The sequence below is a fragment of the Podarcis erhardii genome, assembly GCF_964252035.2.
Source record: "Podarcis erhardii genome assembly, chromosome: W".
NCBI lineage: Eukaryota > Metazoa > Chordata > Lepidosauria > Squamata > Lacertidae > Podarcis > Podarcis erhardii.
In genome coordinates this window covers 25,250,951-25,278,854 of record NC_138506.1, presented here as the reverse complement: position 1 = coordinate 25,278,854, position 27,904 = coordinate 25,250,951, and the positions used below count along the sequence as shown (strand labels likewise).

Genomic DNA, 27,904 nt, shown 5'->3' with positions numbered 1-27,904 from the left:
CCACGCTATATATTTAGAACAATGGGAGAAACTCTGTCGTGAGGATATCCGCTTTACCGCCTGCTATACGATAAAGGAAAATTTTGTTAAAATGTTTTACAGGTGGTATGTAACACCAGTCAAACTCGCCAAAATATATAAATTAAAATCCAACATTTGTTGGAAATGTAACAAAGAACCTGGAACGATAATTCTTATGTGGTGGGGTTGCAAGGAAATAAAGAAGTTTTGGGGAATAATACATGAGGAACTTAAGAAAATGTTAAAAATCCCTTGATAAAATCCTGAAGCTTATCTGTTAGGGTTGGTGGGCAAAGATGTACCACAAATGAAAAAAACAACAATATTTTTATATGCAACAACAGCTGCCAGGGTAGTACCAGTAATTGCCACTAAATGGAAATCTCAGGACACACCAACAAAGGAAGCGTGGATTTGTAAATTAAGTGAGCATATAGAATTGGTAAAATTAACTTCAATTATAAGATATCAATCAAATCAAAAGTTAAGAATGGAGTGGAAGTATTTCGAAGATTATATGTCAAAATATTGTTCTAAAAATGAGATGCTAATAGGCTTAGAATAAAAAATGTAAGCAATAACAAAAACAATAAAGAAAGAAGGAAAAATCAGAATGTAATTTATTATAGAATGCAAGGAAAAAAGGTAGAAAGAAATATAAAGAAGTAGAATTGCTGTGGAGAGAAGTAGAGGGTGGGTGGTGAGTTTTATAATTAAGTAGCTGTTGTAATTTAGATATTATATTTTATGTGAAGAAATCATTGGGAATTTTGGTTATTATGTATATATGTTAAGTTTCAATAAAAATATTTGGAGAATAATAATAATTATATATACCCTGCCCATCTGGCTTCCTGCAAAATATTTATTTTATGCGGCCCTATACCCAAAGGTCTCATGAACACAATAATTCATCAAATATAAAAAGCTTCCCTATCTCAAGGAAACCGTAGAAGAGGAAGAAACTACAACTCCCAGCATGCCGAGCTGCGATCCACCCACCCACCCCGCAAATGAAGAAATAGAGATTTGGGGCTTTTAAATGAGAGTTTATTATTCATTCATCCATCACCAGGACTCAAACCTGGAACGGGGGTGGGGGGTGGGGGGACAGGAGCTCCAGGAGTCTATAATTCTCAACTGGGCACCCAAGGGTGAAGGGTTTTCTGAGTGGGGAGAATTGCAGCAGCGATTTTCCCCTCTGAAATGAACAGGACACACCCCATATTACCGCATTTTTCGCTCTATAAGACGCACCAGACCACAAGACGCACCTAGTTTTTGGAGGAGGAAAACAAGAAAAAAAATATTCTGAATCTCAGAAGCCAGAACAGCAAGAGGGATTGCTGCGCAGTGAAAGCAGCAATCCCTCTTGCTGTTCTGGGATAGCTGCGCAGCCTGCATTCGCTGCGTAAGATGCCCACACATTTCCCCTTACTTTTTAGGAGGGAAAAAGTGAGTCTTATAGAGCAAAAAATATGGTATATTAACCGCAGGTTAATAGAATTTTTTAATTTAAAACACGCTAGAATTCCCACACTGCTGCCCAGGATCAGAGAGCAGAATCTGAAAAAATTGGGTGGGTGGGGAAATAATGGGGATCAGAGGTGAGATTGGATGAAATGAAGAGACTCGAGGGCAGGGAATTCAAGCGCAAAATTAAGTGTATTCTGGGGGCGATAGGAGACAGAACGAAATGAATGGGGCTTAGGGGAGTCATAGCACCGCCGGGCGCCTAGGGGGAATTCTAGTGCCTGGATCCAAGTTCGAAATTAAGTGTACTTTGGGGGGGGGCGACAGAAGACAGAATGAAATGAATGGGGTTTAGGGGAGTCGTGGAGCCACTGGGCGCCTCGGGGGAAATTCTAGGGCCAACGCCAGGCGCCCTGATTCCCGAAAAATGGTGGGTTTTTTGGGGGAAGGAAACAAGCATGGGATACCAGAAAAGAGGGGAACGAATGGGATTTGGGGCTGGGAGCCATAGCGTCAAACCGGAAATCAAGGGGCGGGGAATTGTAGCGCCAACACCAAGGGATTGGATCGCCCGGTCGGAAATGAACAATAAATACCGCATTTTAAATTCCGACCACCAGACGCCCCCAATTGAAAGGGGATTTCGGGAAGTGAAAGAACCAGAGAAACGAGTGGAGAAACGAGTGGATAAAATGACCCCCAAATTAGACCCGCGCTAAAATTCCCATGCACCAGGCGCCCTGAATCGAAAAGTGGGGAACTCAGCACTCTGTACATGCACAGAGGACTGTTGAATTTGTGTGCCAGGGTCAGGAACTATAGCGGGACGTGGCTGAACAGGTAGGAGACGGATTCGCCGTTGTGGGTACGGCGGATGGCCTCGGCCAGGATCATGGAGATGTCAATCACCTAGGGGGGAAAGAGAGGGAGAGGCAGGGTTAAGTGGGCTATAGTGCGCGATATGAATATTTGCGTCAGCCCTTGGCCATAGCAAAAAGGACGAACGAATGAATCTTCACCAGCCAGTCAAGCGTTGAATGAATGAATGAATCTTGATTTGCGCCAGCCCTCGGCCATCACAATAAAACAAGACGATAGACAAAGAATAGGAATTAAAAGTCACGGGATGCGGCAAGTTGGCACGAGGAAGGGGCCAAATGTTCTGGAACAGACCAGAGAAATAATAATGATAATAAATAATAATAATAATAATAAACAATTGACATTGGAAGATGTGAGAATGACCAGAAACGTGTCACATAGATAATAACAATAACAATAATAATCCCCCTACCTGAATTTTGGGGCAGTGCTTCATCTTCTCCTCCTGCGGGATGGTGTTGGTGACGACGACGGCCTCGAACCCTGCGCCGTTAATTCGGGAGATGGCTGGGCCGGAGAAGATACCATGCGTCAGGATGGCGTAGACTCGGGTTGCGCCTGCCGAGAGGAGCCTGTGGGGGAAAGCGGGTTGGGCTGGATGACCACAGGGGTTGCCTTCCAAGCAGGGTGGGTAAAAATCAATGGTTTTTTAAAATAATAATAATCTGAAGATTTTTTATTTAAATCAGATTGTTTTTCTATTTAAATCAGATTTTTTAAGCATTTAAATCAGATTTTTAAAAATTTAAACCAGATTGTTAAAATTTAAATTGATTTTTTTGATTTAAAACAGAATTTCCCCCTACCTAAATTGGATTTTTTAAATTTTAAATTAGATTTCCCCACCACTTAAATGAGACTCACTTGTTGGCAGCGTGGCAGATGGTCCCACAGGTGTCGGCCATGTCGTCCACCAAGATGGCCGCCCGGTCCTTGACATCGCCCACCAGGACCATGTGGTCGACCTCGCTGGCCTTCTTGCGCTCCTTGTGGATGAGGGCAAAGTCGACGTTCAGGTGGTCGGCGATGGATGTCACCCTGGGAGAAGGAGGTTCTAGGTTGAGATGTCTTGATTTAAAATACTTTTATTATTATTATTTAAATCCATTTTTATCGAAAGATTCAGCCTTGCTGGCACCCTCTTAATATGGAGAAGCAAAGGTATGAATTATTATTGTTATCATTATTACTATTATTATTAGAATGGGAGAGTAATAGGATGGAGCAGCTGGGAAGGACCCCGGGGGTCATCCAGTCCATCCCCCGGCAAAGCAGCAATCTCAATGCAGAATCTCCGAATGGTAGAGTTGGAAGGGACCTGTGACAAATTTTGGGAAATTATGGGGTCACCTTTTGGCCCCCCCGGCGTCCGGCGAGACAATGGTGCAGTTCTTCCACTCGGCGATGTTCTCCTTGATCCACTTCATAACGGCCGGCTCGGCATACAGGTTGTCGACAGGGATGTCAAAGAAGCCCTGGGCCAGGAAGCAGAAATAATAAGTAAGTAAGTAAATAAATAAATAATTATTATACATATACCCCCGTCCATCTGGCTGGGCTTCTCCATCATCATCATCATCATTAACCTGATAAAAGCAGTTGGAAAACGTCATAAAAAGCAGACCTTAGTAACATAGTCAACGTAATAATACTGTATTGGCCTGAATATAAGCCTCACTTTTCCCCTCGAAAAAAGCGCTCAAATATTTCACAAAATCAATAATAATTAAAATTAAAAAGTACATTATTAACATAAGTGTTGAATAGTCATAATATTCAGAAAGTTCACACGTGGCTATGCGGGCTGGACTAGATGAGCCCTGGAGGCGCCACCTGGATCTGAGAGGCGTGCAGGTCCATGGTGATGATGTGGTCGGCGCCAGCCACCGAGAGCATGTTGGCGATGAGCTTGGCGGAGATGGGCGCCCGGCTCTGCAATGGAAAGGGGGCCGTTGAATTGGGCGCCGTGCTACAATTCCCATCAGGCCTAGCAGGCAGGATCCCACCTATAACCCAGCATAGCTAGCAGGACTCCAACTCTCATCCTACCTAGCAGCTAGGATCCCAGCTACAATCAGGCCTAGCTAGCCAGACTCCAACTCCCAGCATGCCTAGCAGGCAGGTCTCCAATTCACCCCACCTATATATAACCCAGCCTTTCCGTGAAATTTCCGTGCACTGCTCTGGTTTCGCCAAAAGTGGCTTAGTCATGCTGGCCATATGACCCGGAAAAACTGTGTCGGCTCCCTCAGCCAGTAAAGCGAGATGAACGCCGCTACCCCAGAGTCGTTCACAACTGGACTTAACTTTCAGGGGTCCTTTACCTTTACAACCCAGCTTAGCTAGCAAGACTGGGGCATGGCTGCCCTCAGCCCAGTCCGCCCGGCAACTTCACCCCCTCCCTGGTGCGCCAGTAATCCCGTCCCCCCGGAAACCTTGTCCTTCTTGTCCTGCCGGGCGTAGGGGAAGCAGGGAATGACTGCTGTCACTCGGCTGGCAGACGCAATCTTGCAGGCGTTGATCATGATTAGCAGCTCCATCAGGTGGTCATTGATCTCACCGCAGCCGCTCTGGACGATGTAGACGTCCTCGCCGCGCACGCTCTCACCGATCTCCACGCTGTGGGGAGAAAGATTCAAGGATTCTTTAAAAAAAAAATTTAAATCAGATTTATTTAATTAAATCAGTTTTTTCCAATTTAAATCAGACTCTCCCCCCCCCCCCCAATTTAAACTGGATATTTTCCATTTATAGGGGTATTTTTGATTCAAACTGGATTTTTAAATTAAACCACTTTCTAAAAATTTTCTCTTTGAGATATGTTCTAGTCCAAAGGCTATTGAGCGGGAAATAAGGATTTATTATTTTGATTATTTTGTAACTAGTTCAGTTGTAGCCTATAATTGTTGTTGTTGTTGTTGTTGTTGTTGTTGTTGTTGTTGTTATGGTTATGGTTAAAGATAAGGGTTAGAGACAGCAATAGAACTTAGGGATAGGGATTAGGGATAATAATAATAATAATATATCAGGAAATAAGCTTTTCATGTGTGCTAAAACACAGTCTTTGTTTAAAAAAATTGTGGAATCACACCAGTTAACAAACATGGATCCATATGCTATCATGTTATTGTTTTAGTGAAATAAATTGTTTAGATTGTTATTAAAGCAATGGTAATTTTTATCTTTCCAATCAAGCACAGCAGAAAAGTTGTCCAAATGGAAACCATTAACTTAATAAACCTCACCATAATTTCATAATTATCTGTCAGTGTATTTCTAAGAGTAGAACCAAATCAGTCATTTTTTATATAACTGTAAAAACGACACTGAAAATTTATCATTCCTAAAAGAAAACCTTCATTTGGTTGTCAATAGAAAGATTATACCAGCAAAAATGAGTCTTTCTGTTAAAAAATTATTTAAATCTTACTGACTAGGGATTTAAATCAAATCCACCTTTCGGAAAACTACAATTCCCACAGTGCTGCCCATCTCCTTAATGGAAAAATAGAGTTCTCAGAGTAGTGCTCAGTGTTTCTTTCGTGGAAAACTACAGTTCCCAGAGTTCTGTCCCATCTCCTGCTTGGAGAACTACAGTTTCTGTAGTGATCAGGTGAGATTGCTATGAGGAATTATAACAAATATAGAGTAAGCCATCTGTGTCAGCAATGAAAGCATTGCGTTGACTGGGTTTAAACTATTTTGATATGATTTTTTTTTCCATAATATTTATTAAAGTTTTGAAAGTTACAGAAAGAAAAAAGAAAAAGAATTAAACATAACAAAACCATACAATACAATACAAAGACAAAAATATTACATATACATAACAAAAATAAAACAAAAACAATTAAAAAAAGAAAAAAAGAAAAAAGAAACACAACCAATACTTTCAATGTTATTAACTTTCTTTTATTTGTTTCAGCGACCTCCTCACACCTCCCTTTTTTTGTATTCCACTTCAATTGTTTCAGCAAATCCTTTCCATCTTCCTCAAATTTTCTGTCCTATCATTTAACTTAACAAATTCTAACATTATTTTTTTCCTTTAATCCAGTTACAATCTACTATACTTAATTCTTTATAACATTTCTGCTAAAGCCATGTAACTTCATTCCAACATCTTTCTAACATTCCTTAATTTTACAATATTTCTGTAGATAATCTTTAAATTTCTTCCAATCTTCTTCCACCAACTCTTCTCCCTGGTCTCGGATTCTGCCAGTCATTTCCGCCAGTTCCATGTACTCCATCACCTTCATCTGCCATTCTTCCCGGGTGGGTAGATCTTGTGTCTTCCAGTACTTTGCCATAAGTATTCTTCCTGCTATTGTAGCATACATAAAGAAAGTTCTATCCTTCTTTGACACCAATTGGCCGACCATGCCCAGGAGAAAGGCCTCTGGTTTCTTCAAAAAAGTATATTTAAATACCTTTTTCATTTCATTGTAAATCATTTCCTTTGGAAGGAAATGTTTAGGTGGAATTTTGCACTTTAGCAATCAGGAAGCGTAAATTTCTTTTGTTGAGTGGCACACTGCGAAGTTCCCTTGTGTAATCTTTTTTTCTCCTTCTTCTTGATGTTGTTGTTGATTTCTTTTTGTTTGGTCTTGTGGTGTTTGGTGTCGCTGGCTTTTGTCGCAATAAAACTTGGTCTGGTTCACAGGAAGAGAGCCCAGAAGTCACATATTCAGTCACCAGATATTGCGCTGCCATGATAGATATCTGACGAATAATGATCTATGCTACAATTCAATCCTAAACTGAAGGCCCATATTATTAGATCCGCACTTCTGAAGCCCACCCCATATAGCTGTGTTAACTGATCTTTTAATCTTTTAATCTTTCTTATAAATTTTTAGACCCATTATCTATCCTTAATCACGTACTCTATGTATATGTTTAAATCTACGTTTGGTTCTAGCTCCTATTTATTTAATAATTATTCGCCTGGATTCATACTGTTATACTATCTATGTATATGTTTTGTTTATGCTGGTCTATGACCGTAATAAAGTACTTGACTTGGTAAATCATTTCCCAGAAAGTCTTAATCCTTGGGCATGTCCACCAAAGGTGAAAGAATGTGCCTTCGGTCTCTTTACATTTCCAACATTTATTATTGGGCAAATGGTAAATTTTTGCAAGCTTGACTGGTGTCATGTACCACCTGTAAATCATTTTCATTATATTCTCTCTTAAGGCATTACCTGCCGTGAATTTCATACCTGTGATCCATAACTGTTCCCAGCCAGCCATCATAATATTATGTCCAACATCTTGTGCCCATTTAATCATAGCTGATTTTACCGTTTCATCCTGAGTGTTCCATTTCAACAGCAAGTTATACATTCTTGACAAATTCTTAGTTTGGGGATCTAACAATTCTGTTTCCAATTTTGATTTTTCCACCTGGAAGCCATTTTTTTTGTCCAGATTATATGCCTCCATTATTTGATAATAATGGAGCCAATCCCGCACTCTATTTTTTAGTTTTTCAAAACTCTGTCTCCCTCTTGTTCCAGAATTTCCCAATATTTCGGCCATTTGGCTTCCATATTGAGCTTTTTCTGAGCCTTCGCTTCCATTGGTGACAACCACCTTGGGGTTTTATTTTCGAGCAAGTCCTTATATCTTATCCAGACGTTAAACAGTGCTTTTCTGACAATATGATTTTTAAACACTTTATGTGCTTTGACCTTATCATACCACAAATATGCATGCCAGCCAAATATGTTATTAAAACCTTCTAGATCCAACACATCAGTGTTTTCAAGAAGCAACCATTCTCTCAGCCAGCAAAAAGCGGCTGATTCATAATAAAGTTTAAGGTCTGGCAGGGCAAATCCACCTCTTTCTTTAGCATCAGTTAGTATCTTAAATTTTATTCGTGGTTTCTTGCCCTGCCAGACAAATCTAGAAATATCTCTCTGCCACTTCTTGAAACAATCCATTTTATCCAAAATTTGCAATGTTTGAAACAAAAACAGCATCCTAGGCAATACATTCATTTTTATAGCAGCAATTCGGCCTAGCAATGATAGCTTCAGACTGGACCATATTTCTAAGTCCTTTTTCACTTCCATCCAACATTTTTCATAGTTATCCTTAAATAAGTTTACATTCTTGGCAGTCATATTAACCCCTAGGTATTTCACTTTCTTAACCAGTGTTAATCCTGTCTCCTTCTGAAACCTCTCTCTCTCTCAATCACAGTTAGGTTTTTCTCTAACACCTTAGTTTTCATTTTGTTCAGCTTAAAACCCGCTACCTGACCAAATTCTTGAATTAGTTCCAGTACTCTTTTAGTACAGTGGTGCCTCGCAAGACGAAATTAATCCGTTCCGCGATTCTCTTCATCTAGCGGTTTTTTCGTCTTGCGAAACAAGCCCATTGACAGCTTAGCGGATTAGCGCTATTAGCGGTCTAGCGGCTTTTAGCGATCAGCTGAGAAGCGGCTTATCAGCGGATCAGCTGTTAAGCGGCTTAGCAGCTTAGGAACAGGGCGAAAAAAGCGGGGGGAAACCCGCGGGAACTCGCAAGATTTTTTCGTCTTGCGAAGCAACCCCATAGAGAAATTCGTTTAGCGAAGCGCCTCCAAAACGGAAAACCCTTTCGTCTAGCGGGTTTTCCGTCTTGCGAGGCGTTCGTCTTGCGGGGCACCACTGTACTAGGCTCTGGCACCTGTAATGTCAATACCAAATCATCAGCAAATGCTTTCAATTTGTACTGTTTAGCTCCGACTTGTATACCTTTAACCAATTGGTCCCTTCTAATCATGTTTAAAAGAACCTCCAGGACTGATATAAAAAGTAATGGAGAGATTGGGCAACCTTGTCGTGTTCCTTTCTCTATCTTAAATTCTTCTGTCACTACATTATTCACAATTAATTTAGCCTTTTGTTCTGAGTAAATTGCACCTATACCATTTCCAAACCCTTGACCAACCCCCATCCCTTGTAAGTTTTTCTTCATGAAGCTCCAAGAAATATTGTCGAAGGCTTTCTCCGCATCCACAAATATCAGAACTGCTTTAGTATTAATATTCACTTGTAATTTCTCTAAGATATTAATTATGTTCCTCGTATTGTCAGACAAATGTCTGCCCGGGAGAAAGCCCGCTTGATCTTTATGAATTTATTCTACTAACACCTTTTTAGCCAAAATATCTGCAAAAATGTTATAATCCACATTAAGCAAAGATATGGGGCGGTAATTCTTAAGCTGCGTCTTCTCAGACTCTGTTTTCGGTATAAGTGTAATATAAGCTTCCTTCCACGACTCTGGTGCCTTTTTCCCTTCCAATATTTCATTACAGACTTCCTTCAATGGTTGCATTAACCGTTCTTTCAAGGATCTGTAGTATCTTGAAGTCAAACCATCCGGTCCTGGAGATTTACCCAATTGCATGTTCTGTATGGCCCCTTCCACTTCCTGATCCGTTATTTTATAATTCAACATTAACTTATTTTCCTGAGAGATTTCCTGTAGTCCATTTATTTTCAGAAATCGATCAATGTCCATTTCTTTCTGCTTCTCCTGTGTGTATAGTTGTTTAAAGTACCTCTGGAAGCACTTTCTGATCTCAACTGGGTTCTGTATATTCTTTCCTTCCACTTCCAAATTCGTAATAGTGTTAAGTTTTTGTCTTTTTTTAAATTGCCAAGCCAACAATTTTCCACACTTATTTGCCGATTCAAATGACTTTTGTCTCATTTGTTTGATCTTCCATTCTATTTCCTGATTCATCATTTTCATATATTGTACTTGATGTAACTTTATCTCTTTCAGGATCTCCTGTGATTTTGGTTTTGCTCTCAGTTTCTTCTCTCCTTCCTTTATTTTCTCCAGGATTTTATCTTTTTTTCATTCAGGATTCTCTTCTTAATTGCATTCTGTTGTATCAGAAATCTTCTCATAACCGCTTTGCTTGCGTCCCAGATTACTCTTTTTTCAACAGTGGTGTTCATATTTATCTCGAAATAATCTCTCAAGGTTTTTTGGGCCTTCTTAGTCACTTCTTCATTCCTAAACAAGGTGTCGTTCATTCTCCATCTAAAGGAACCAATTGGTGTTAGTTTCATTTCCATCTTCACAGCATTATGGTCGGAGCAAGTTTTAGGGCAAATTTCCACTTTTCTGATCTTCGGAGCCAGCCCTCTAGTTGCCCAAATTTGGTCAATTCTTGTCCATGTCATTTTGGCTTCAGAGAAGAATATTCCCTCTCTTCCCAGAGGGTTCTTCATTCTCCAAGTGTCGACTAAATCCGTATTGTCAATCATATCAAAGAAAGTTTTTGGTAGTCTACCATCCTTAGTAACTAGAATCATAGAGTTGGAAGAGACCACAAGGGCCATCGAGTCCAACCCCCTGCCAAGCAGGAAACACCATCAGAGCACTCCTGACATATGGTTGTCAAGCCTCTGCTTAAAGACCTCCAAAGAAGGAGACTCCACCACACTCCTTGGCAGCAAATTCCACTGTCAAACAGCTCTTACTGTCAGGAAGTTCTTCCTAATGTTTAGGTGGAATCTTCTTTCTTGTAGTTTGGAACCATTGCTCCGTGTCCGCTTCTCTGGAGCAGCAGAAAACAACCTTTCTCCCTCCTCTATGTGACATCCTTTTATATATTTGAACATGGCTATCATATCACCCCTTAACCTCCTCTTCTCCAGGCTAAACATGCCCAGCTCCCTTAGTCGTTCCTGATAAGGCATCGTTTCCAGGCCTTTGACCATTTTGGTTGCCCTCCTCTGGACACGTTCCAGTTTGTCCGTGTCCTTCTTGAACTGTGGTGCCCAGAACTGGACACAGTACTCCACATGAGGTCTGACCAGAGCAGAATACAGTGGCACTATTACTTCCCTTGATCTAGATGCAATACTCCTATTGATGCAGCCCAGAATTGCATTGGCTTTTTTAGCTGCCGCGTCACACTGTTGGCTCATGTCAAGTTTGTGGTCAACCAAGACTCCTAGATCCTTTTCACATGTACTGCTCTCAAGCCAGGTGTCCCCCATCTTGTATTTGTGCCTCTCATTTTTTTTGCCCAAGTGCAATACTTTACATTTCTCCCTATTAAAATTCATCGTTTGTTTTGGCCCAGTTCTCTAATCTGTCAAGGTCGTTTTGAAGTGTGATCCTGTCCTCTGGGGTGTTAGCCACCCCTCCCAGTTTGGTGTCATCTGCAAATTTGATCAGGATGCCCTTGAGTCCATCATCCAAGTCGTTGATAAAGATATTGAATAAGACCGGGCCCAAGACAGAACCCTGTGGCACCCCACTAGTCACTCTTCTCCATGATGAAGAGGAACCATTGATGAGCACCCTTTGGGTTCGGTCAGTCAGCCAGTTACAAATCCACTGAGTGGTAGCATAGTCAAGTCCGCATTTTACCAGCTTCTTTACAAGAATATCATGGGGCACCTTGTCAAATGCCTTGCTGAAATCAAGGTAGGCTACATCCACTGCGTTCCCTTCATCTACCAGGCTTGTAATTCTGTCAAAAAACAAGATCAGGTTAGTCTGACATGACTTATTTTTCAGAAATCCATGCTGACTATTGGTGATCACAGCATTCCTTTCTAGGTGCTCACAGACTGTTTGCTTAATGATCTGCTCCAGAATCTTCCCTGGTATTGATGTCAGACTGACTGGGCGGTAATTATTTGGGTCCTCTCTTTCCCCCCTTTTGAAAATAGGGACAACATTTGCCCTCCTCCAGTCTGCCGGGACTTCGCCTGTTCTCCAGGAATTCTCAAAGATGACTGCCAGTGGTTCTGAGATCACATCTGCCAGTTCTTTTAATACTCTTGGATGCAGTTCATCTGGCCCTGGAGACTTGAATACATTTAAACTAACCAAGTATTCTTGTACTATCTCCTTAGTTATTCTGGGCTGTGTTTCCTCTGCTGAATCATTTGCTCCAAATTCTTCAGGGCGGGCATTGTTTTCTTTATTGGAGAAGACTGAGGCAAAGAAGGCATTGAGGAGTTCAGCCCTTTCTGTGTCCCCTGTTTGCATTTCACCATCTTCTCCTCTGAGCGACCCCACTGTTTCTTTGTTCTTCCTTTTGCTACGAACATACCCATAAAAGCCTTTTCTGTTGCTTTTAACCTCTCTAGCAAGCCTGAGTTCATTCTGTGCTTTAGCTTTTCTGACTTTGTGTCTACACGTGCTGGCTATTTGTTTGAATTCCTCTTTGGTGGTTTCCCCCCTTTCCCATTTTTTGTACACATCCTTTTTTAATCTTAACTCAGTTAAAAGTTCTTTAGATAGCCACCCTGGCTTCTTTAGGCACCTTCCATGTTTCCGTCTCATTGGTATTGCCTGAAGTTGTGCTTTTACTATCTCCCTCTTAACAAACTCCCAGCCATCATGAACTCCCTTTCCTTTTAGTATTACTGTCCATGGGATCTCACCCAGCACTTCCCTAAGTTTTATGAAGTCGGCTTTCTTAAAGTCAAGAAATTGAGTCCTAGTATGCTTGGCTGCTCCTTTCCGCTGTATAGTAAACTTCAGAAGAGCATGATCACTCGCGCCTAATGATCCTTCCACTTCTACCCCACTAACCAGGTCATCAACATTGGTTAGGACCAGATCTAAAATGGCTGTTCCTCTTGTTGCTTCTCCCACTTTCTGGACAATGAAGTTGTCTGCAAGGCCAGTGAGGAATCTGTTTGACCTTATGCTCTTGGCTGAGTTTGACATCCAGCAAATATCCGGGTAATTGAAGTCCCCCCATTACTACTATCTCCCTTCCTTTTGCATGCTTGGCCATCTGTTCCAGGAAGGCATCATCTATGTCCTCCGTTTGGCTTGGGGATCTATAGTAAACTCCCACAATGAGGTCCCTGTTATTCTTCTCTCCCTTAATTTTGACCCAAATGCTTTCACTTTGGCTTTGAGGTTCTAAATCTTGGATCTCTTCACAGGTATACACATCCCTGACATATAACGCCACTCCTCCTCCTTTCTTGTCTCCCTCCATTATTACATTCCAGTCGTGGGACTTATCCCACCAGGTTTCAGTGATGCCTATTATGTCATATTTAGTTTGCTGTACCAAGAGCTCAAGCTCATCTTGTTTATTTCCCATGCTTTGCGCATTAGTGTACAGACATTGAAGTCCATTAATCATTCCCCCGTGTCTCTTATTTAAGGGTTTTTTCCTCCCACCACTAGGTCTGCGTGCTGTTTGCTCCATTTGGTCTATGACATTTGGATGATCATCTTCATCAATTGATAGACTCCTACCTTCAGGAGCACTGCCTCCCTCCCCCACGTTAGTAAGTTTAAAGCCCTCCTGATGAGGTTTCTGAGATTTTTGGCAAAAACATTCCTCCCAACCGTTGTGAGGCGCAGCCCATCGCTTGCCAGAAGTCCATCTTCAAGAAACTGCAGTCCGTGATCTAAGAATCCAAACCGTTCCTGTTTACACCATTTGCGAAGCCAGCTGTTCACTTCCACTATTTTTCCCTCTCTCCCTGGGCCACGTCGTTCAACTGGGAGGACAGATGAGATGACAATTTGTGCATTTAATTGCTTCAATTTCCTGCCCAGAGCCTCATAGTCTCTTTTGATCTTCTGGAGGCTATTGCTTGCAGTGTCATTGGTTCCCACATGAACCAAGAGGAAGGGGTATTTGTCAGTGGGTTTTATGATTCCTTGCAGTCGTTCAGTTACATCTTGGATCTTAGCCCCGGGGAGACAGCACACTTCCCGAGACATCTTGTCAGGCCCACAGATCACTGCTTCTGTTCCCCTCAGTAGGGAATCCCCTATCACCACTACACGCCTCCTCTTAGGTTTGGTCGGGGTTCTTCCGCGAGCTGTCCGTTCCAAGGTCGCCTGCACATTCCCTGAGGACTGACTTTGCTGCTCGTTTTCATATACCTGATCGACTGTAATGAGGGAGAGATCCTCAAATGGAGTCTGCTCTTTGTCTTCCATGCTAGGGGAGAGGACCTCAAAGCGATTGTGTATTTCTAAACAATCAGAGCGAACCCTGGGCCTCCTACTTCTTTGCGTCACGTTTCTCCATATATCTGGCTCCTGTGTTGGTGAACTAGCCTCCTTCTCAGGGGAGTCCCCTGTCTCCTCCTTGGTGGAGACGGTGTGCTCTGTTGCTTCCAAGAAGAGCTCCAGCTCTCTAATTCTTTGGAGCGTAGCCACACGTTCCTCCAGTTGCTGAACTTTGTCTTTTAAGAGAGCAATCAACATGCAATTGCTGCAGGTAAAGCTGCCTGCAACCTTTGGCAAGATGGCAAACATTGCGCAGGAACCGCAGGCGACTGCAGCTGTTCCCTCACTCTCCATCTTGAGAACGTGTTGTTGGGGCTGGCTACAGCGGTCCTCCATCATAAGAAGCGTGCAGACAGGACAAATAACTCCCCCCCCTCCAAAAAAAACCCTAGGTCTCCCCCAACAAACGTTTGAGACTAGCTCCCCTAAATCTAAAAGATGGATCAAACTGCGCACGCCGCTGCCCTGCAAGCTCTGGTAAGCTCCTCCCACAGCTAATCACCTGCCTCAACAGAAACCCTGCCCCCTCTGACCTTTGCACAGGGAGAGCAGCTAATCAGCCACAAGAAACACACACACAAGAAACACCTTTTTCCTCCTTCAGCCGCTGCCCTACAAGCTCTGATAAGCTCCTCCCACAGCTAATCACCTGCCTCAACAGAAACCCTGCCCCCTCTGACCTTTGCACAGGGAGAGCAGCTAATCAGCCACAAGAAACACACACAGGAGAAAGCCCTTTTTGCTCCTTCTTCAGCCGCTGCCCTGCAAACTACCTGTCTCTGTGCCTTATCCATATTTGTAGATACCACTCCATTCATGTCCCCCATCAAAATCATATTGTAGTCCATGTAATCCAACAGAGTTTCGTGTAACTTCTTAAAATATTCCGATTTTCCCTCATTTGGTGCATAGATGCCTACTATCAAAAATTTCTCTCCTTGTGATTGGATTACAATTGCAACAAATCTTCCTTGGTCATCTTTAAATATAAATTTCGGTGATAGGCTCTCCTTTGCATAAATTACTACTCCTCTTTTTTTAGATACACCCCTGCATCCCTGTTTCATTCCTCTCTCTTCACAAGTCACGTACACAGCCCAGTTGCTTTGCCAGGCAGACTGCTCCCCATCTCCTTCACAAAAAACTAGAGTTCCCAGAGTGCTGTCCCATCTCTTTCACGGAAAACTACACTTTCCAGAGTGCAGGCCCCCATCTCCAAAGAAAACTATACACCCCAAAATGCTGCTGTCTCCTTCATGGAAAACTACAGTTCCCAAAGTGCTGCCCCCCCATCTCCTGCTTGGAGAACTACAGTTGCCGACATGCCCCCAATCCCCTGGAGACGCAGCATTACATCAAGCCTGGGGGAACTGCGCAATCCCCTCAGACCCACTGGCTCGGTCGCCTCAGAGAACTACCCTTCCCAGACTGTCCAGTAGCCGCGCATGCGCTCAACCCACCACGTCCCTTGCGGGAACCACAGCTCTCAGCCTGCCCGGCGCGCTCCCCGCGGACCCATTGGCTTGGCCGCCTCGGAGAACTACCGGCATCTTTCTCAGCATCCCCCCGCGGCCGCGCATGCGCCCAACCCACCACGTACCTCGCACCCAGCATGGAACAACTACCCTTCCCAGGCTGCCCCGCGGCGGCCGCGCATCCGCGCAACTCACCACGTCTCCTGGTTGGAGAACTTCTTGGTGACCACCTTGCCCAGCTCGAGGCCCAGCCGGTCGGCGATCCTCTGCGACAGGTCCTGGTGCGAGGAGCAGCTGAAGAGCTTGATGTTCGGCATCCTGCTGTCCAGCGACGCCGCCGGTGAGAACGATCCCGAGCGCGATGTCGAGGCCTCGCCCTCTTCCACCCCAGGGACAGGCCCGCCGGCGGCGGCCCGCCTCGCGCCGCTCCAGCAGGCCGAGAAACGCGTCCGGGAGCGGGCCTTTATATTACCTCGGGCGGCGCGCCAGGCGCGTCACGCCAGAGGCTCGCCCACTCAAGACAGCTACGCCTGCGCAAAAGCAGAGACGGGCCCGCTTTCGCGAGGGCGAGAAGAGAGGTGGCGAATAGGGCCAGGAGCCGCTTACGCAGAAGGCAAAGCACGCCCCTCCGCCAAAAAATGTGCTCTTGCGCAGACGGCTGCTTGAAATGGCGTCTCCTCAGTGGTCGCCCGGCAACGCACACCTCTTCCGCGAGTGAGACCCTCCCCCGCGGGCGACGCGCGCCTGCGCAGAGTTCAGAGGTTTCCAGTGCCAGTGTGCGGTGGAAGCGGCCGCCCTGCGCGGCTTCGAGGGTCCCGTGTGCGCACGCGCGGACTCGAGAAACGAGCCAGGCAGCAATCCAACCGGTGCAGCTTGCAACGTGCTGAGCATCTATTATTTGGGGGTACTTTCCTGGATGGGAAAGTTATTTTCCGGGAAAATAACGGAGGAATAAACCCCACCAGCGCCTTAATTCTCCCAGTCTTTTATTCTTTATTCTTTTATTTTATTATTATTATTAGTAATAATCTATAGCGATCCCTTGACATTCCTTAGTCTGCAGGACCCCTACAGAGCGCAAGTGTAAGTGAGAAGAAGTGAAAGGAACTTGCAACATCAGGTCGAGTTGATTTACAGATAATAATAATAATAATAATAATAATAATAATAATAATAATAATAATAATAATAATAATAGTTGTTGTTGTTGTTGTTGTTAGGGCTAGGGATGAGGGTTAGAGATGGGAATAGGAGTTAATGGATAGGATTATTATTATTATTATTATTATTGTTCTGTTGGGAGCCACCCAGAGTGGCTGGGGAAACCCAGTCAGATGGGCGGTGTATAAATAATAATTATTATTATTTAATAAAAACTTTTTTCCCAAGCCTTCCCATCTCTAAACCTGAGATTATTGTTATTAGGGTTAGAGATAGGGATAAGGGTTAGGGACAGGGATTAGTGTTGTTATTATTATTATTATTATTATGTTGGGGGCTGCCCAGAGTGGCTGGGAAAAAGTGTGGGATAATTGGAAAAAAACAGGTTTTTATTAAATAATTATAATAATTTATTTATACACCACCCCTCTGGCTGGGTTTTATTTTTTCATTTTTTCTGGGGGGCAAAGGCTTAAAACCCCCCACCATAACCCACCCCCCAAAAAAAACTGTTCCCTCCCCCCAATTTTCCTTTTTCCCCCTCCAGGCCTTCCCATCTTTAAACCTGAGCCTGCAGGACTCCTGGCTGCAATTTTTGGAAGCTTTCCCAAACCGCCCAGAGATCTTGGGTAGGGATGGGAAGGCCTGGGGAAAACCAGGTTTTTCCCCTGATTTTTTTCTATAAAAATGTGGGAGGGGGGGAGTGTGTGGAATATTCAAACTATGTCAAACTGTTTTTTCCAATTTTCCCCGGGGAATAACAGGAAAAAACAAGTTTTTCCCCAGGCCTTCCTTCTCTAATGTTAGGTGAATTCCTTTATTTTTTAATTTAATGTTATTGTTTCATCATATCTCATCATTATTAGTGATTATTAGCATTTTTATAATTATCATTATTTGTATTATATTATTATATGATATATTATTGCTGTTATTTCTATCCCACCCATTTCATAAAGAAATAAATCAAGAAAGAACTGTGATTATTTTCAGGTAATCCTCTCAGATGGGCAAATACAAACAATAAAATGATATTATTGCGGTGGATATTGTTGTTGTTACATTTTTATGTTTGTACTATTATTTATTTCCCCCACATTTCATAAAGAAATAAGAGTCACGGAAGGACTCGGATTAGGTCTGCATTTCTAAATTAACATTATTATTAATTAATATTAATATCAATTATTATTATTTGCTAAATAAATAGTTAGTTTTATTGCGGCAAAAGCCAGTGACACAGAACACCACAAGATCAAACAAAAAGAAATCAACAACAACATCAGGAAAAAAAAAATTACACAAGGGAACTTCGCAGTGTGCCATTCAACAGAAGAGATTTACGCTTCCTGATTGCTAAAGTGCAAAATTTGGCCACCTCATATGATATTGAGCTTGAGGAATCTTCCAGAAGGTATTTTCGTAGAATTTCGGGGGAGGATTCCAAATAATGTTGAAGGGGTATAAATTTTGATAAAAGCGGCAAAATAAGTTGAGCTCGTTCTTCACTATAGAATTCGCAAAATAGAAGGATGTGAGTGACAGATTCTACCTTATTAGACATACAGGGGCAGAGACGCGCATGCATTGGTACCCGCGTAAATTTGCCGTACAGCACTGCTGAGGGCATTGTCTCAAGGCGGGCTCTGGAGAAGGCCCATCTATAAGCTTCGTTAGTGAGGTTAGTTAAGTAAGGGGCAGCTGCAAAGTTAGGCCAAGCTTTTAAAGATCTATACGTCTCCGGGAGTAGGGCGTCGTCTTGTTGTAATTCGACATCGTAGAGTCTCTGAGTGATAATTACTTTAGCCTTGTTCAGAGTTCCAATAAGAAGATTTTCAGGGTTTAGGCCAATTTGTTTGATCTTGTTAGTTATTTGCATAAGCCAAGGAGGATAGGGAACTGCAGCCAGGAAGTAAGGTAACAGTCCCTTTGGGTTGTAATGGATTTTCAACCAGAGGGATATTGCTTGCTCCCAGACTTTTAATTCCACTCTGGGCAGTCCTGCCTCTTGCCTTAAGACTGCATTAGGTGTACACTTTGGGGTAGCAAATAGTGATCTTAAGAATTTTGATTGTACTGTTTCAAGGGTCTTAAGGTTGGCAGAAGGGCTAATTTGAGAGCCATACAGGAGTTGGACTAAAGATTTTGCCTGAAAAACTTTTAGGGCCATCGGGAGGAAGCCAGCTCCTTTCCTTCTGAATAATCTAAGGATGGCATTTGCACTTCTTCCTGCTGATATAGCTGATGTGGTCAGGTGTGTTGACAATTTGGCATTATAAGAGAAAGTAATGCCTAAGTATTGGAAGGTCTTAGTCTGTTCAATGGCGTTTCCCTTTACGCTCCAATTATCTTTCCTGAAGGAGCGGTTAAAATGTACAATTTTGGTTTTGGCAAAGTTAATTGTTAACAGCTCAGTGTTACATTGGTCACTAAACTTTCCTAAGGCACGTTTCAGACCCACTTTGGTTTGAGAGAGAAGAACAGCGTCATCCGCATACATTAAAACTGGTACTTTTCTGCCGTTAGAGAACACGGGGGGGGGGGTCGATTTCACGTCAGCATGTGACCAGGGAGTTAACATAGATGTTAAATAAAAATGGGGCTAATAGGCATCCTTGTCTAACTCCTCTTTGGACTGGGATTTCTCTAGAGAGTCTGCCGTCCTGTGCGAATCTTATCTGGAGGGTATTGTTCTCATGAAGCTTAATTATCAGAAGTAATAACCTTCTGTTAATACCCATATTGGCCAATTTGGCCCAGAGCCTACCCCTGGATACAGAATCAAATGCTGCCTTTAGGTCCACAAAGGCCGCATACAATGACTTTTTCCAATGTTTCACATACTTATAAACAAAATAATCTAACACTAAGCAGTGATCAATGGTGGAACGTCCAGATGTAAATCCTGCTTGTTCAATTTCTAGCAAATCATTATGATCTAACCATTCACACAATTTTAGGCATAGGTGTTTTGTATAAAGTTTGCAGATCACATTCAGAAGACTAATTGGTCTATAATTAGATGGGTCAGAGGGGTTGCCCTTTTTAAATATAGGAACAATTATAGCCAGTCCCCAATCTTTAGGTATTTCAGTTGTCTTATCTATATATGAAAATAGATTTGCAAGAACCGGGGCCCACCAGTTTATTTGCGCTTTCAGAAGTTCAGCAACAATGAAATCACTTCCTGGGGCTTTGCCAGATTTCATTTGTAGAATTAACGAAGTGATTTCAGTTTCAGATGTTGGGGGCCATGGTGTATCATTATCTAAGGAGATGTTCAGCAGCACAGAAGGTCGATGTTCCCTAAACAGCACTTTATAGTGCTCTTCCCATGAGTTTGCAGGGATTATTGTGCCCTCGTTAGGAGCTTTGGTTTGACTGGAGATAATTTTCCAGAAGTTGGTATTGTCTTTTTCTATTGATGCTTTTATGAGGGCCTGCCAGATGAGAGAGTCTGCAGTTCTTTTTTTGGTTTTTAGTAACTCTTTGTAGGTGTTTTTTTTAAGTTGTAACTCTAATTTAGTGATAGGGTTAGGATTTTGCTGGAAGACCTTAAAGCATTCCCTGAGTATAAGTTTTGCCTGGATGCATTCGCGGTCAAACCATTTTTTGTTGGTAGGGAACTCATTGTGGCTAGATCTCCTGAGTCTTTACAATAACGGTTGGAGTTTTCGGATTAATGTGTTATAATGGTCAATTGGGGAGGTCTCTTCAATATCGTTGGAGGTCAGATCAGCCCAGAGGAGTTGACCTTCCATTGATTGTGTCCAAATGCTAAAATTGTTATTAACATAAGGGGACCATTTAATTCTGGATCTGCCTATTTGTTGTAGAACATTAGGATCAGGTGTCTGTGGGGCGAGCCCACATCTAGAGGGTTCCCAAAATTCAGTCCTTTTGAGATTTTGGGGTAGATGGTCACTTTCGGTTCTTATATCTACAGTAAATTCAATATATTCATCAAAGAGTTCTTGGGAGACAAGGATGTAGTCAATAACAGAATGCCTTAAGCCTGACCAATAAGTAAATTGGCCAGGGCAGTCTCCCGAAGAGAGGCTGTTTAAAATAACAAGGTTTAATCTAAGTGCCATTAGAAAAAGACATGTACCAGCAAAATTGGTAACTGGGTCAAGTGAATGACGCCTGAATAGGGGCCAATGTTCATCATTAGCATTTAGGGGACCCATTCCACTTTCGTTGATTAGCTGTTCGTCTGAATGGCCTAACCTTGCATTAAAGTCCCCACCAATAATTAAGGAGGCAGAGGGAAACTTATTTGAGACAAGGAGAATGCAGTCTTCCAGTTCGTTCCAGATGTTTTTAAGATCAGTTTGTTTCATGAGTGGGTGAATATAAACATTGATGCATATGATCTTAAAGTGGGTAGAGAATATTTTAACAGCCAAAATCCATTTTTTATCGATTTTCAATTGGGTAGGGGAGGTTCCTAGATCTGTCGATACGAAGGTGCTCAGACCTCCCGCCGGTCTTCCGCCTTTTGGGCCGATTGAGGCACAGGAATGGAAAGCAAAATAATTGTGTAGTTCAAAAGGATTTTGCATCCAGGTTTCTTGGAGCAGGATGATCTTGAACTGTGATACGTAGGTTAGGACGTCTTTGTCCATTGTTTTCGATTGCCATCCAGCAACGTTCCAGGATAGTAATAGAGGTGAGAGTCATTTTGTCTCTTCAATAGCATCTAGGGCTTTCCCGGAGTCGTGGAAGATGCATCCATTGGATGGCGAAGTCTCCGGTAATGTGATTAGGGGCGCCACAGAGATTTCGGCGTGGATTTCAGTTGGGCAGAGTAGGGGTGTGTGTTCTGACGTGACCTGAGGAGTTTCATATCCCATTTTTCGCTCCAAGTTAGGTGGAGTATTTGCCTCATTTGTGGGCGCTAGGTCTTCAGAGTTGCGGAGATAGAGTAATAACTCATCTAGTCTGTCCGTTATCTCTGTTTGTTCGGCTTTTGGCAGATGGGAGAAGGAAACAAGTAACTCCTGCTCCATTGAATTCTCTAGATGAGTAGCCTTTGATAGGAGGGGAATGGGGGTCTCTGTCCAACTAATTAAATCTGAGGGTGGAGATGTAGAGCTCGTAGTAGATGGGGTGCCCTCATTTTTAATTGCTTTCCTTTTAGCTGGAGAGTAGGGTAGAAGAGGGCAAATCTTAGTGTTGATAAAAACTCTTGTAATAAAAATTCCATAGTTAGTCAGGGAGCTTCGTAGGGACATCATATAAGTTGGAAACTTTTTAGATTCGAAGGTGAGCAGTATCCTCTGCATGTGTGGCTTGCTGTAAATGTGGACAGTGGATTTCAGATCGATGGAAAGGGGATTTACGCCCAAAAGTTCAGTTAGATGCCTTCTTGCGACATGTATGGACGACCAGTTAACAACCTGACCTTTGAAGGGGAGGATAATTAAACAAAGTCTAGTGGCTTGCAGTGAGAGATTATAGGAAGATATGGTGTGTAGATCTTCCACAGTTTGTTCATTTTCAAATTTGCAGCCAGTCTGCGAAGTTGAGCGCAGTAGGACAGGTGCTCTGGGTGTTGGTTCGGCCCTATCCTCCGGTGAAGCATCTACGGGTCTGACATTAACTTTTGGGGATACAAAGGATACAATCTTCTCTAAGGAGCCTTTGATGTCTCTTATGTATTTAAAGATATAGTCCACGGTTTTAGCCACTAGGTCTAACGTGGTAGAGTGTTCAAGTAGTAATTCAGAGAGATGGTTTTCTTGTTCTCTGATGCAGTCTTCCGCCTGAATGGGCATAGTTGGAACCATTTTGGGACCTTTTGGTCTCGTGATGGTGTTGCTTAAGGGGTTAGTGGGTTGTTTAGCGGATAGTTGCTTTGGTGTAGTTTCCTTATCAATTATCTCTGCTAGTGGAGAGAAGCTATTCGAGGTCGGAATATTAAAAGTATCCTTTGTTTTTCCATAAAAGAATTCGCTGATTTTGGTTTGCTTAGTGAGGGGCAAACATGCCATTTCCTCTAAGTCCTCAGATTCTCTGCAGCGTTTTCCAACCCCCCTCCTCGTATCAGCGGGGCTGTCGAATTGCTGAGTCATCTCTCTCTTTACCTCACTCTCTTCCCTAGGTATTTCAAAGAGTCGAGGGAGTATTTTCCTTGAAAGTATCCTATTCAAGGAGGAGTAATGTGCCAAGGGTTACTGGCGTAACACTAAATTATGCTCCGTCTGTGCCTCCAAACTTGTGGTGAGAACAGCCCATGAATCTTCCTGTAAACTCTTCGTAATGTGATAAATGTGATAAGATAGTCAATTCAGCTTTAAACTTCCAAGAAGAGTCAGGAGTACAAAAAGTGAGATAGAATGCGGTGAGATGCTTAGATTTATCTAAGCTCAATGTTCATTAAAATAGTCTTAAAAAGGAGTAAGAAAGAATAAAAAGATAAAATCAATGGGCTCATGTTAGTAGAGTGCTGGTCGCCATCTTACCGCTACTTAATATTACTTAATATTATTACTTGCTTTGATTAATTAATATTAATTAATAGTCCACACTAATATCATCATATATTACTATTAACCAACATCATTATGGATTAATATTAATTAATATTGTTTAGGAATAGTCCATATTTTAAAATAAATATTATTATTAATTTTTTAGGGTTAGGGTTAGGGTTAGGGGCGAGAGATGTCACAAACACAAACACAAGATCAATATGAAGATTTGTGTATTGGCATAAATTTGCATATACGTTTCACATCTTTCTACATAGACAATGTAATTTCCATATATCTATACATATATAGTTTTTATTATGAATAATATATACAGGCATGTAAAAAAGGGAGGTTCTCTGTGTCCAGGGGGAACCCCAATGGTCATCCAGTCCAACCCCGGGCATCTGACCGCCTCCTGGCTTTCTCCTTTCCTTTGTCCCTCCCTCCATTTTTCCATTCTTCCCTGTTTCCTTCGTCCCGCCATCCCTTTGTCCTTCCTTCCTACCTACCTACCTTCCTTCCTTTGTCCCTCCCTCCATTTTTCTTCCTACCTTCCTTCCTTTGTCCCACCCTCCATTTTTCTGTTCTTCCTTCCGTTTCCTTCCTTCCTTCCTTCCTCCCTCCCTCCCTCCCTCCCTCCCTCCCTCCCTCCCTCCTTCCTTTTCTCTGTCCTTCCTTTCCTCCTTTCCTCCCTCCTTCCTTCCTTCCTTCGTCCCTTCCTTCCCTTTCTCTGTTCTTCCTTCCCCATTTCCTTCCTTCCTTCGTCCCTTACTCCCTTCCTCTTTTCTTCCTTACTTCTTTCCTTCATCCCTCCCTCCCTTTCTCTCTTCTTCCTTCCTTCCTTCTTTCCTTCCTTTGTTCCTTCGTCCCTTCGTCCTCCCTCCCTTTCTCTGTCCTTCCTTCCTTCCTTCCTTCTTTCCTTCCTTTGCCAATCCTTGTGATGGGTGAGGTCACCCGACCGCCTCCTGGCTTTCAGAGCCGGGGGGGTTGGACTAGATGACCACTGGGGAGCCCTGGGCACCTCAGCGAGAACGGCCTCCTCGTCACATTTCCCTGAACATCCTCTCGGTGGGCCGCCGGTCCCGTCAATGGGCGCCCAGCTCCTCGCCCGCCTGCCTGGCCGCCGACTCCTCCGCCGCCCTCACCAGGGCTGCGTAGTTCCTCGCCACCTCCTCCACCTGGGCCAGCAGCACCCGCCGCCATGCCTCTTTGCCTGCCGCCCCCGCCACCGTCTCTGCCAACCGCACCAGCACCCGGAAGCTCATGGCGACAGCTGGCAGCAGCTGCTCCGGGCTCTTCGCAGTGCTCGCCACCTGCTGGCAGGCGGCCCTTAGGTCTCTGAAAGCCAGCGCCAGCTCCTGCCGCCACTCATCCGGCGCCAGCACCCCATTTTCCCCTGCCACCGCTGCCGCACACTGCTGCAGGGCGCTCAGCAGCCGCTCGGCGTCGAGCCTCACTGCCGAGAACCCACCGGGGAAGGCATACTCCCGGCCGCGCAGCTCCTGGATGCGCTCAAGGCTTGACGCTACCCGCAAATTGATCTCCTGTTTCTGGGACACGGCGTCTGGGATTGGCAGCACTGAGTAGCACAGCTCGTCAGCCTCGTTGACTGCCCACGCCGAGAAGCAGGAGGGAACCAAGCAGCAGCCTTCTCCACCCGGCGCCAGTTGCCGTGGGCACACTTCCTTCGGGAAACACGGCGTCAGGTGCTTATCCAGCGCCGGATTGTCCTCTTCTGGAATGGCCCTTTCCCCACCGGTGTGGCGCCACAGCTTCTCGTAGCGGGCCGCTGCCACCACCACACACTCGGTGCCCAGACAGGAGTCGCTCTTTTCCGTGTCTCTCGGCTCCGGGCTACTCTGGACTTGTGCCACCCGCTGTGGGCAACTCTCCCTCCCTCGACAGTTGCACTGTGACACACTGGGTGCTGTCGGCACAGGGCTGGCACCCGCTGGGCAAACACAGCCCCCCGGCGCCGGACCCTTCAGGAGCTGCTCCAGAAACTCCAGCTCGAACTGCTTTACTTTGCGGAGCTGCGCCCGGCGCTCGTCTGTCTCCTGTTTGAGCCGCGCCAGGAACGTCGCGGAGAAGAACTTACGGAAGCGGAACGCCGGCCGGGGTACCTGCGGGTGCGCCGGGACATCTGGGTCCTCTCCTTGCAGCGCCTCGAGTTCGAGATCAGGTGCTTCCCAGGGCGGGGGAACAATAGCATATCTCCGAATCCTCTCCGCCGGTGCCTGGCAGCTCTCTGTCTCCTTCTGGGGATGCTCGGGTTTGGGGTTTGAGGGGCAAGCCTGGGCGCTGGGACTTGGTTCGGCCTCGGCGAACTGCACTGGCGAGGACCTCCCGGTCTTCGCTGGCGAAGTGGGCGCCCCACAGCCTCGCAAGCAGAAAGCTAGCTCCTTCTGGGCCAGGAAGCCGTCCCGGTTGACCCCCTGCGCCAGGAAGTAGGTGGTGTTCGGGGAAGCGTCGGCGTCACGGCTGCAGTCGGGGTCAAGGGTGGCCAGGACGATGAGATCTGGAGAAACCACACGGGGCGGGAGCGTTAGGATGTTGAATAACAACGCTATCCCTAATCCCTGTCCCTAACTCCTATCGCTATCTCTAACCCTTATCCCTAACCCTAATAATAATAATAATAACGCTAGTCCTAATTACTATCCCTATCTTGAACCCTTATCCCTAACCCCAATAATAATAATAATAACCCTATTCCTAATCTCTATCCCAGGGGGTGGGCTCGACGCCCTCTTTAATACCTGTCGCCGGCGCCAGCAGCCTGTTCTCCGCCTCCACCAGGGCTTCCAGGGCCTGCAGGTTGGACACCAGCGCCTCGTCGAGATCCTGGGCTCGTTTCCGGACCGTCCGGGACCCTGGTGAGGCTGCCTGGATGAAGGTCAGCGGGAGCTGGCGCCCACTGTCCTCACTTGGTGCCGCCCGCCGGCACCGGGCGTCGTCCTCGTCAGAGCTGTTGTCGCCGAAGCCAGGTGGCGGTGCCGCGATGGCTGGGGCAGCGCCGGGGTCGTCTTCGTCGCCCTCGCTACCCGGCAGTGGCAGCACCGTCAGGTCCAGGCCAGCACAGCCGAGGCTCCGTCCAGGACCGTCCACTGAGCGGGTTCGGGTGCGCTGGGCACCGCAGTCCTCACCCTCGGCGCCCGGGAGTTTCAGCACAGGGTCCGATTTGGTCCTGGGCCGGGTTTCCTCATAGCCAAAGATACGGTTCTGGTTGAGGTCGGGGTGGTGACGGTGCGGCAGTTCTGCCGGCGCAGCGGTGCGGTTGCTGCCAGCGCCGCGGTTCCCAGCCTCCTTCTCTCTGCCTGGAAAAGGAGAGAGAGCAAGCGGAGGGTGAGTTTGGTTGACGGGGAAGGGGCTCTGGGGTTGTATAGTCCAACTCTCTTCACCCAGGATGGAAAGAAGCTGTCCTGGGGCCTGATTCGAACCCGGAATCTCCTGTTTGTCCATAGGGCATTCATATTTTCTGTTGTTGTTGTTATTGACATCTCCATTCTCAGCGGAGAAATGTAAAAGCATGATTGTTGTTGTTTTCTTGTTGTTGCTGTTATTGTTGCTGTTATTTAGAGTGTTCCTATTTTCATAGGAGAAATGAAAGAGTAAAATTGTTGTTTTGTTGTTATTACTTACGTCTCTATGCTCAGCGGAGAAATGTAAAAGCATTAATGTTGTTTTGTTGTTGTTATTTAGGATACGCCTATTTTCATAGGAGAAATGTAAGGGTGTTATTGTTGTTGTTGTTATGAAGATTGTCCCTATTTTGTTGGAGAAATGTAAGAGTAAATATAACAACAACAACAACAACAACAACAACAACAACAACAACAACAACAACAACAACAGGGACCCAGGCTGGCTTTCCTCAATCCAGAATTTCATCCCCTCCAGAAAAATCCGGCATCTCGGCTGCTTGGAATTTCCCTTGCTTGGAAACATACCTGCCTTGGTCATGGGAGGCGGTGCGACCAGGAAAAGCGTCTTCCTGGAGTTGGCCAGTAGGTGGCAGTAGCCAGAAATGAGGCCAGCAAAATTGGTGGCTTCCGGCCACTCCATCAGAAGCACCAGTGGCTGGGGAGAGAAGTACTATTGGAATCATAAAATCATAAAATATTTATCATTATTATTAATGGAATAATAGGACCATACAATATTCTAGTTTATTACTATGTTATTATTCTCATCATAGTAAAACCCAAATACAGTGGTACCTTGGGTTACATACGCTTAAGGTTACATGTGCTTCAGGTTACAGACTCTGCGAACCCAGAAATAGTACCTCGGGTTAAGAACTTTGCTTCAGGATGGGAACAGAAATCGTGCTCTGGTGGCACGGTGGCAGCAGGAGGCCCCATTAGCTAAAGTGGTACTTCAGGTTAA

At 44.5% G+C, this 27,904-nt stretch overlaps 3 protein-coding genes across 6 annotated transcripts in view; 1 reads left to right on the top strand and 2 right to left on the bottom strand.

Annotated features, from left to right (window-relative positions):
* The window catches only part of LOC309333176 (uncharacterized protein), a gene marked incomplete at its 3' end in the record, with an annotated part of 262,123 nt that overhangs the window by 135,606 nt on the left and 98,613 nt on the right, over positions 1-27,904 (top strand). The window lies entirely within an intron of this gene.
* Positions 1,056-16,322, bottom strand: LOC309333222 (ribose-phosphate pyrophosphokinase 1-like). 4 transcript variants are annotated; one of them, XM_081846643.1, is made up of 7 exons: positions 16,071-16,322; positions 4,812-4,995; positions 4,210-4,308; positions 3,727-3,851; positions 3,241-3,414; positions 2,789-2,948; positions 1,056-2,403 (listed from the first exon to the last, which is right to left on the bottom strand). In XM_081846643.1, exons 1-7 carry the CDS (start codon positions 16,190-16,192, stop codon positions 2,311-2,313), a joined length of 957 nt encoding a protein of 318 aa, XP_081702769.1. In that variant the 5' UTR covers positions 16,193-16,322; the 3' UTR covers positions 1,056-2,310. The 4 variants fall into 4 exon arrangements, with proteins under 4 accessions (XP_081702769.1, XP_081702771.1, XP_081702770.1 ...); XM_081846645.1 differs by having other exon boundaries at positions 16,106-16,317; XM_081846644.1 differs by having other exon boundaries at positions 16,001-16,134.
* Positions 24,558-27,904, bottom strand: part of LOC309333199 (FERM and PDZ domain-containing protein 3-like) — a 69,066-nt gene continuing 65,719 nt past the window's right edge. The window contains exons 14-16 of the mRNA XM_081846597.1: positions 27,466-27,595; positions 26,275-26,832; positions 24,558-26,033 (exon numbers count right to left, since the gene is read on the bottom strand). Of these exons, the coding sequence (XP_081702723.1) occupies positions 24,601-26,033; positions 26,275-26,832; positions 27,466-27,595 (2,121 nt within the window). The 3' untranslated portion in view covers positions 24,558-24,600. The remainder of the gene's footprint in view (positions 26,034-26,274; positions 26,833-27,465; positions 27,596-27,904) is intronic.